Source organism: Vombatus ursinus, unplaced genomic scaffold, assembly GCF_900497805.2.
Source record: "Vombatus ursinus unplaced genomic scaffold, bare-nosed wombat genome assembly UNPS02014798.1, whole genome shotgun sequence".
In the NCBI taxonomy this organism is placed as follows: Eukaryota; Metazoa; Chordata; class Mammalia; order Diprotodontia; family Vombatidae; genus Vombatus; species Vombatus ursinus.
The window spans coordinates 86,526,661-86,537,516 of NW_020954576.1; the positions used below are offsets into that span (position 1 = coordinate 86,526,661).

At 37.7% G+C, this 10,856-nt stretch overlaps 1 protein-coding gene across 1 annotated transcript in view; it reads left to right on the plus strand.

The window, feature by feature from the left end:
- LOC114050158 (zinc transporter 10-like) overlaps positions 1–10,456 on the plus strand; it is a 16,922-nt gene extending 6,466 nt beyond the window's left edge. The window contains exons 3-4 of the mRNA XM_027871773.1: positions 4,519–4,758; positions 9,504–10,456. Coding sequence (XP_027727574.1) covers positions 4,519–4,758; positions 9,504–9,991 — 728 coding nt within the window. The 3' untranslated portion in view covers positions 9,992–10,456. The remainder of the gene's footprint in view (positions 1–4,518; positions 4,759–9,503) is intronic.
- Positions 10,457–10,856: the final 400 nt, after the last annotated feature.

The following is a 10,856-nucleotide window of genomic DNA, read 5'->3' on the forward strand; positions in this document are numbered from 1 at the left end:
TTTCTTTCTTTCTTTCTTTCTTTCTTTCTTTCTTTCTTTCTTTCTTTCTTTCTTTCTTTCTTTCTTTCTTTCTTTCTTTCTTTCTTTCTTTTTTTCATTGCTAGCAACTAGAATAATAAAAAGAATTCTGGAGATTCTGTCTTTGGAATATTTAGCAGCATTGTGACTAACCATGTGACTTAAGTCATCTTCTAAATGATGAACTTTTATTGAACTCTAACAACTAGTCCTCTATAAAACAAGTTGTCATTCAGTTTGTTGCTATAGTCATTAAAACCTTTCAGCTGTATGGAGGTCAAACAGTACAGCATAGTAGTATTTCAGACATAGGAAGTACTTGGTGAGTTTAGTTTAAAAAATTAAATGGTTGGAAAAAAAAAGCAGTTAGAGGAAGAAGTTGCAGAGAGTCAAATTTAGATTTTTAAGTCAATAAAATGTAGGTATCTATAAATGGAATCTGCCTTAGAGGTAGTAGATTTCCCCCCATAGGAAGGGTTAAAGAAGAGGCTGGAGGACCATTTGTTGGGGTGTCTTGTAGTGGGGGTTCTTTTTCAGGTGTGGGTTGGACTAGGTGGTCATGAAAGCCCCTTAATACTCTAAAATTGTGTGACTCTTTGAAAATCACATTCTTTCCCTCAGCCTCAGTTTCCTTATTTGTAAAAATAAGAGTTTGGAATGGCCAATTTCCTGTCAGGCATGTTGCGAAGGGGACTCTTTATTGGGTATAGGTTGGACTTCATGGCCTCTGAGGTCCCTTCCATCTCTGAAATTCTATGATTTGAAGATCCCCTTGAGCTCTAAGTCTCTATGCCCTGAATGTTTCTTAGGGGAAATGGAAGGATATCTAAGCAGCTTTACATGAAGCCTGGATATGGGACTTTTATAGGCTGTAGAGATGTAAAGGACTTTTAAGATCATATAGTCCAACCACCTCATTTTCCTGATAAGGAAAATGGGGCCGAGAGAGATTAATTGACATACCAAAGGTCACACAGGTAGTAAGTGTCAGAGCTAAGGTCTGGACTTGAATCTTTGGATTTCAAATCTGATCTCTATACTCATGATGCAGAGACAAGAGTAGTTCACATTAGAGGGATTTTGATACAAATTAAGCAAAAAATATTTATTGAACATCTACATGTTTAAGACTGTGATGAGCACTGTGATTAGAAAGATAAAATAATTACAAGATATTGTTCCTGCCCTCAAGGGGCTTTCGATCTAATAGAAAGAAAAATGCCAACATTTAGGAAACAATTAGGAAAAAAGATACAAAAATGGTTAAAGTAGCATGAAGGGGAGGGGCAACTAGGTGGCCCAGTGGATAGAGCACCAGGTCTGGGGTCAGGAGGACCTGAGTTCAAATCCAGCCTCAGACACATAACACTTACTAGCTGTGTGACTCTGGGCAAGTCACTTAACCCTAATTGCCTTACAAAAAAAAAAAAAGGTAGCATGAAGGGTGACAAATGAATACAAGGAGATGGTGATCCTGCACAAAGTGTATGTTTTTTTCTTTAAAAAAAAGTTTTTTGATTTTTTTTAATATTACAAACATTTACAGATTGCTCCCACTTTTATATAGTTCTCTTGGAACAAAATTAAATAGTTAAGTAAAGCTAATATTACAGTGACCTCATCTGCAAGAGCAGGCAATATTTTACATCTGTAGCATTCCAGCTTCCCCCCCCCCCACCTTCCACCCATACACACCTCTCTATTTTGAAAAAATGAACAGAAATTAATTTTTCTCTCCTTTTTGCTTGGCTATGCATATTTATTACCAATGGAACTTATGGAATTACTTTGCCTTGTCTTGTGGAAGGAGCATCAAAGATTAGGTCCTCAGTTTTTTTTTTTTTTTGATGTTGTGAGACATTCTGGATGATTTTTGAGTTGAGACATTCTGGATGCTATCTTTTTGAACTTGATTCAGGGACTGATAAGCTACCAAGCTCTTTCAGATGCAAAAATAAGTCACTAATAAAAATGTGAGTTATTCTTTTGAATTTTGATTATGTTACCTCCTGATGTCAGTGCATTTAAGCCCTTGCTCTCATCCCCTAAGAAAGACCTGGGGTTATTTTTACTCTTGAAGTTGTAGGGAGAGCTTATCAATCTCCATGTAGTACAACAGAAAGTTGCTTTTGTATGTTTGCACCTGACTTTACCCGAACGTTGGGAAGATAATGGATTTGCTGCCCATAGGAAATAATTTATTATTTGCATCAATAAAGCACCAGGAAAGTGGGAAAGTGAGATCAATTATGAGAAAGTTTTAATAACCAAACAGTTGGATCATTTATAATTCTACAATGTGAATTGTAGGAAACCAAGAAATATGGACCCAGTTAAGAGATTTAGAGCTGGAAGGGACCTAGGAGGTCATCAAGTCCAGCCCCCCTGCTTTACAGATGAAGTAACTGAGACTAATTAAGTGACTTTTCCCAAGAACACAAAGATAGTAAATAGAAGAATCAGAATTTGGACCAAAGTGTTCTGATTATAGATCTAGAGCTTTTTCTACCTTCTAGTAGCAGAGATATTTAAATCATGCTTGACTTTAGGTTCGCTGTTCTTTTCTAGAGCTATTATTGTTTCTTACACAAAACACGGAGAAGATAACTGTCTTTCCAAAAAGTTTTCACCCAATGAACACTCAATGATTCACATTTTTGTCTCTTTTGAACAAATAGGTCTTTGCCCTTCTTTGCAAAAGGCTGTTGGTTTTGTGTATCATAATCTATGCCTTTAGAAAATGTTACTATAATTATAAAACCTTCAGATTGAATGGGACTTCAGAGCCCATCTAGACCAGGGGTGGGGAACCTTCAGTCCCAAGACTACATGTAGCACTCTAGGTCCTCAAGTGCAGCCCATTGATTGAATCCAAATGTCACAGAACAAATCCCCTTCATAAAAGGATTTGTTCTGGAAAACTTGGACTCAGTCAAAAGGCTGCACCCAAGGACCTAGAGAGCCACATATGACCTCAAAGCCAAAGGTTCCCCACCTCTGATCAAGACCAACCCTTAAGTGAACAAGCATCCCATTTATATCATATCTGACAAATGGCCATCCTGTTTCATTGCTCAAAGATTTCCAATGAGGTCAATAATGTGTTCTTTTCTCTAAAGTGTCCCTTTTGCCAGGATCACTGACTCCCTGAAAAGGAGATAGGGTGGGAGAAATGCGTGTGTGTGTGTGTGTGTGTGATACATAGAGAGGAAATGAGAGAGAGAAAGAGAGAGAGAGAGAACAAAAACAGAGAGGGGAGGGAAAAGACAAGGAAAAAGAGAATTTTGCTACAAGATCAGTATAAACATATTTTCTTTATATTTTTTGAAGTCTATTTTCCTAAAATCTAGGGTACATGTCTTCCTATGCCTAGTATTCCCTTCCTTAAAAGGCACTTAAAAGTATTACTGTTAACTTCAGTACCTCTTCATTTATTGAACAACAAATAGCTTGCCTTTTGTTAAGCACAAAGCTATGATGGAATCCTTACTTTTGAGGGTATTTTAATCTACATGTTTTAGAATATAATCATCGGGATAAATTGTAGGCAAATGCATACATGGAAGGGAAAAAATGAAGCTTGGTTGGAGAAAAGGGGAATGAAAATAACCTTCCCTTTTTACATTACCCCCCATTGTTGTTATCTAATTGTTTTCAATTATGTTCAACTCTTTGTGACTTCATTTGGAGTTTTCTTTGCAAAGATTACTGGAGTGGTTTGTCATTTCCTTTTCCAGTTCATTTTACAGATGAGGAAACTGAGGCAAACAGACTTAAGTAATCCTATCATTTGTCCACTTAGGTTACTTATAATGGATCCTAGACAAAGTGGTTTGAGAAGACAGGATGGCATGATGAAGTAGAGGATTCATGCTTTCTCTAGGTTTATCAGCTAGCTAGCCTCTTTCCTGACCACCCTTCCCTTCTCCAAGCTTCTGGAGTTCTTGGCTGGTTGCTTGGTTATTTCTTCTTTACTTCTTTCCTCCCTTTAACACTGGCTTCCTTGCTGCTCCTCGTGCAAGGCATGCCATCATTTGACCCCAGGCATTTTCATTAATTGACCCCCATACATGGAGTTTTCTCTTTCCTCTTCTCTGCCTTCTGGCTTCTCTGGCTTCCTTCATATTCCAACTAAAATCCCACAGGAAACCTTTCCCAATTCCCCCTTAACTCTAGTGCCTTCCTCTATTGTTGTTGATTGTCTTCAATTTATCCTGTATATAGCTTGTTTGTACATAATTGTTTGCATGTTGTCTCCCCCATTAGGCTGTATGCTCTGTGAAGGCAGGAGCTATTTTTGCTTTTCTTTGTATTCTCAGAGAATAAAAGCTTGTTCACTTGACGACTCTCTGAAGAATGATGGCACTTTATTTGCATGTCTTTCTGAACCATCATACTTTTCTCACAAAGTAATGTGTACAAAAATCTTGATGGACTTAACTAGAATTCTTGATAGGCTTGCGATGACCTTTGTGATTTTCACATGTTTTTCTCTGACAGGTGTTCTTTTGCATGTAATGGGAGATGCACTGGGATCTGTAGTTGTGGTGATTGCTGCTATCATATTCTATGTGCTTCCTCTGGAGGAAAATGCTCCATGTAACTGGGAGTGCTACATTGACCCAAGCCTCACTGTTATCATGGTCATCATCATTTTGTCATCTGCCTTTCCACTCATCAAGGAGACAGCATCCATTTTGCTACAGATGGTTCCCAAAGGCATCAATTTGGAAGAATTGGGTAAGTTGAGTTTAGTTTTAATCTGTGGTGCCTTTATCAATGTAATTTTAATGATAAAGATAAACATATGAACTGGACCTACAATTTCATTGATATCTCAGATGAGAAAATTCCCAATACCATGCAAGTTAGCATCTTTTCACTAATGTATAGTCTTAGTTGCCTAGAACCTATCATTGTTAAATGACTTGCCCAGGGTCACATAGCCATTGTGAGGTAGAACATGAACCCAGATCTTCCTTACTTCAAGGGCAGCTCTCTATCCACTATGCCAAACTCTCTCAATATTAATTACATAAATAGTAATATATGTGTTATTTCTGGAGAATTTTTATGTATTTGGAACTCCTCAATACTCTAGAGTTGTAGAAACTCAATCATGTGTTTGCATTCTAGCTATGTGACCCTCATGTAAAAATTTAAGTTTCCTTTCAGTTCTGTATCTCTATGAATTTTGAGAATGTAGAACTCCAAGAGTCAATACTTAGACTGTTCACCCTTATGAGATAGATCAATTGATTTCTTTTAATTTGACATGCTACTTTTATCAAGAACCTTTGCTCTTTTGCTGCTCCTAGTCTAAAAAGCATTTATGCCCTAGGTACTGCATGTTCGCTAGTTGAATTTTTATGTATGGCAAAGGTACCCTGTCTATTACAGCATGTAAGAATAGCTGGATTAAAATTCAGATCATTCCTGACCTCTTTTTGGATTGAACTGTATTTATTTGCTTAGCCGTAGGTTAAGAACTTAACCCATAGGTTTAAGTTTTGACTTTGGTATAGGTTGTGTAAATCTGAGTTCAAGATATGAGCATACATATGCATATATATGTAAACATATATATATAATATATATTTAATGTTAATGAAATGACTGTGCAAATATCCAAATGTTGTCAAGGGAAAGATTATGCCTTTATTCAGACTATAACTGCAATAAAATAAGAAAATGGAATATATTCTATACAGTACATGGTTTCTTTAAATAAATTTTTAAGTTTTATCTTTTTTTTATATCACCAAAATTTTCCCCAGTATTTCTCCCCTTCTTTCCCCCAGAGAGCTATCCCATATGAAAAAATAATATCCTTAAGAACAAAAAGAAAAGGAAAAAGTAAGCAAAACTGATCAATATGTTAAAAAAAATTTGCACATCTATGTAATGTACCCAAGTTGTGGACCTTGTACCTTTGCAAATGGGTGAGCTGGGAATGTCTTCTCGTATCTTCTTTGTTTTTTTGTTTTTTGTTTTGCTTTTGGCTAGGCAATGGGGTTAAGTGACTTGCCCAGGGTCACACAGCTAGGGAGTGTTATGTGTCTGAGACTGGATTTGAACTCAGGTCCTCCTGACTCCAGGGGCGGTGCTCTATCCACTGCACCACCTAGCTGCCCCTCGTATCTTATTTGGAAGTAGGCTTGTTTATGATTTTTCAGCATTCACTATTGGTTGTTTTGTGGTCATTCTTTCCCTTTACATTGTTGTAGTCATTATGCATATTGTTTTCTTGGCTTGTACAGATTTATTATTGCTGCATTTACCAGTGCAGTATCTAATGTTGAACTAGTCAACTAACCAACATTTATCAAGCCTTGGGTGGCACAATGGATAAAGTGTCACATCTGGAATCAGAAAGACATGAATCAAAATCTGACCTCAGATAGTTACTAGCTGTGTGATCCTGGGCAAGTCACTTAACTTTTGTTTGCCTCAGTTTCCTCAACTGTTAAATAGGTTTAATAATAGTACCTGCCAGTAGGGTTGTTAATGAGATATTTGTAAAAAATGTTTAGTACAGTGCCTGACACATAGTAGGCATTAAATAAAGGCTTATTCCCTTTCCTTCCCCATTCTCTTATTATGTGTCAGGCACTATGATAGGCAGTAGGGATAGAAAAATACAAATTAAACAGTTTCTGCCCTCAAAGAGCTTACATTCTATTGAGGAGACAACATGTGCACATAGGTGTATACAAAATGTATTTAAGAAAGGAAATATAGGGGCCGCTAGGTGGCGCACTGGCCCTGGAGTCAGGAGGACCTGAGTTCAAATGTGGCCACAGACATTTGACACTTATTAGCTGTGTGTCCCTGAGCAAGTCACTTAACCCTGATTGCTTCACCAAAAAGCAAAAAAAAAAAAAAAAAAAGAAATGAAATATGACCCATAGAAAAGATGGAGATAGTATTAATAACTATGACATTTGACTAGTAACCTAGCCAATGGGACAGTGAGTCCCACTATGGGACTATGATATTATAAAGATTAGTCTGCTTTCTTGGTTAGCTCAGATGCTAACATGGAGGTATGAGGACCCTCCATCTCCAAACTCTGGACATTTCCACTGGCTTTCTCCCATGCCTCAAATTCTCTCCCTCCTCATCTTCACCTCCTGGCTTTCTAGGTTTCCTTCAAGTCTCAGATAAAACTCCACCTTGTACAAGAAGTCTTTCCCAACCCCTCTTAATTCTAGTACTTGATCTCTGTTGATTATTTCCATTTTCTCCTGCATATAGCTTGTTTGTACACTGATGTTTGCATGTTGTTTCCCCCACTGGTCTATGAGGTCCTTGAGGAAACCTTTGTTTGTATTCCTTCCTCTTACCACAGTGCCTGGAACACAGTAGACACTTAATACATTTTTTACTGACTGATTAACTTTCCATGACAGACCCTTGCCCTGTATGTAGATACTGCCATTGGAATCTATATAGCACTTTACTAAATTGTATGGCTTACCCCAAGAATTTAAATAAGCAACACTTTTCAGTGTCATCCCTTTAGAAAGATTATTGAAATAACAATAAATGTACATTTGAATAGACCTTTATAACTTTCAATATTCTTCCCAGTGCTTTGTTTAATTTCATCCTTACAATAACTAGGGTAGGCAGAGCAGGGATTAGAAAACTGAGCCTTAAAACTTGTGACTAGTGACAAAGCTAGGATAAGGACCTATGTCTTTTGACCCTGTCCAATACTCATCCCCCTTTGTATTGTTAACTATAGCTATAGAGGTCTAAAAGCCCTGTGGTTATTTTATTTCAAAGACTAGCAGTCAATCAAATATAGCAATTTTATTGAATACTATGCATGGGTACAACATGCCCTAGTGTTGTGGGAATGATCGACAATGCCTCTCCCATGCCTGAAATGTACTCCTACCCCACCTCCACCACACGGAATCTCTGGTGTCCTTTAAAGCTTAGTGCTACCTTCTACAGGAAATCTATCCTGATCTCCCCAGTTGCTGATATCTTCCTAGAGATTACTTTGTATCTACACTGTACATACTTTGCATTGAATTTTCTGTGTACCTACCTGTTTTCCCCAATAGAGTGTAAACCCCATGCAGGCAAGGACTGTTTCTTTTTTCTTTTTTTTGCAGTTGTATTTCTATCACCTAGCAGAGTGCCTGGCACATAGCAGGCATTTAATACATGCTTTTTGAATGAATGAATGAATGAAAGACCTGGTCTTTAGGAACTTACAATCTAGTTAGACAAAACTGAAGGCACATGAGAAACAGTTAAATAACAGCATAAGGCAATATATTATGACATGCAAAAATTGATGTTAGCATCATCATGTACTGTGGGAGTTCAGAGAAAAAGAGAGTTCACCTTGAACAAAGCCCAAGCATTGCCTTATGTGAAGGCTTTCTCTAATACCCACCCCTTCGAACCATCTTGGATTTAACTACTTTATGGAGAAGTCATACAGGGCAAGTGTTCACATGGTGATCAGAAGAAGCAATACAAGGACACTCTCCAGGTGTGTTTTAAGAACTTTGGAATTGATTGTGTGACATGGGAGACACTGGTGCAGGACTGCTCAGCATGGCACGCCCACGTCAGAGAAGGTGCTATGCTCTATGAGCAAAGCAGAATTGAAATAGTTCAAAAGAAACACAAGATGAGCAGATTTAGAGAATCCACCCCAAATGTTCACGTGGTCTATTTGTACCCGACCCGTGGTAGAACATTCCAAGCTCATGTTGGTCTGATCCGCCACAGTCGGACACACTGTAACTTGACTCTAGCATAAAGATGTCATTTTGGTCCTCTTTGAGAACAAAGGACAGCAATCATTTAAATACTTTGTATTTGTCCTTATTCTCTTCATGCTTATTCCATATATACTTATATATGTACTTGTCTCCGTATTGGAATGTAAACTTCCTGTGAGTAGGGAAAATTTTATTAATTGTATTTGTATCCTTAGCGCCTAACACAAATGGCTAGAAGATACTGGGCACTTAACACTTGTTGATTTTTGATATAGTGTGCTATAGTGGAAGGAATGCTGAAGAGAGAGACCTTACTTTGGATTCAAATTCCAGCTACAATGTCTAATGACTCTTTGATCTAGAGCAAAGTACTTAATTCTCGGAGCTTCAGTTTCCTCATCTATATAATGGGGACAATAATACTTATATTATACACTTTTGAAATTATTATGAACAAAGTGCTTTGTAAACCTTAAAATATTATGGAAATAAGAGGGGGAGATATCTGTTTGAAGCATAATTAACTTTTTTTTTACTTGTAGTAAGAGTTTTCTTACCTGGTAAGGGCTGATTTAAACCAAGATATAAATAAGAGTATTTAAATGGGCCTCACGTGTATTTTAGTTCTGTTGGTCAGAACTCTTGTTTAGTAACTGTTTTTTACTATCTTTATAAAATTCTCAGATTCTTAATCCTGGTATTCATCAGTATAGTATTTGCTCTTCTGTCTTCTAGTGGGCAAGCTATCCAATGTGCCCGGAGTTAACAGCATACATGAAGTGCATGTCTGGGAACTTGTAAGTGGGAAGAACATTGCCACTCTCCACATTAAGTGCCGAAAGAGCAAAGATTACAAAGATGCCAATTTCAAAATGCGAGAGATTTTCCACAGTGCTGGGATCCACAATGTAACCATCCAGCCAGAATACACAGACCAGAAGGAATCCCTGGAGCAGGACTGGATGCTCCTCTGCAACTCGCCCTGCATCTCCAAAGCCTGCAAGAATTATCTCTGCTGCCCTCCAGAGACGCAATCACTTACCCACATCAATGGCTGTACAGAGCCCAATGGTTGCCCCCCAACTGCAACATATAGAAGTGATGGCTTGAGTCGAAATGATACAGTCGCAATTGTCATTGAAGCAGATTGTTTGAGTGACGGTGGGCCAGTTGCTAAACAGACACAAGGAGATCTGATCTTTGTCAATAGCACCCATTTTTAATCTGGTCTCATCATTGAAAGTCAGCTGATTGAGAGAAGCAGCTTAGCCACCAGTCGGCTCCAGATGATCCTTGTGGGAAGGGCTCCCTGAGCTGTTACCACTGACCAAAATTAGTAATGTAATTCTGTGTTAAAATAAGGGGTTAAGTCCTTTTAAAAAAGTTTGGCAATTTTAAGATTCACAAACCCTTCCCACCCCCTCCCAAACCCCCCATCCCATGCAGGTGAATATTGTTGAACTGTTCACGTGTTTACCTGAACATCTCCTCTTTAATCATTTTAGTTTGAACATTTATTTCCTGAGGTAAATTGAAAAAGTATAGAGACAACATGAACTGGAGACTAGAAATTCAATGCTTTTGCAGGACTGGGATTTGACCTTTCTCCCTCTACCCCCATTCCCCTTTTGGTCATTTTTTACTGAATTCTATTTCTAGCCCATTCTGAGGTGAGCTGATGGATAATGTCTATGGATAATGTACTTCATATATATATATATGTATATACATACACACATATACTATATATATGTATATATACATATATATATGTGAAGACCCATAATAGTTGTGTTTTTCTGAGTCCTTATAATGAATTTCACAGTGGTGTTGTACCCTGCCCCTCCATCTCTCCAACAGTTTGGTTCCTCTTTGAAAGAGAAGAAAATGGGGACTCAATAAGCTGGAAAAGACTTTCAGGAACATCAGAAGGGATCATTGAATTCAACAGAAAACATTTTTTTCTTCTTTGATAACATGTTTGCTTTCAGGGGTGGAGGAAAAAAAATGATTCTTGCTTGCTTTTTTTAAAATGAAGACAACCACAGCTATAGGGTCAAGAAGTATTGAGTAAAGTTTTTTCCCCTC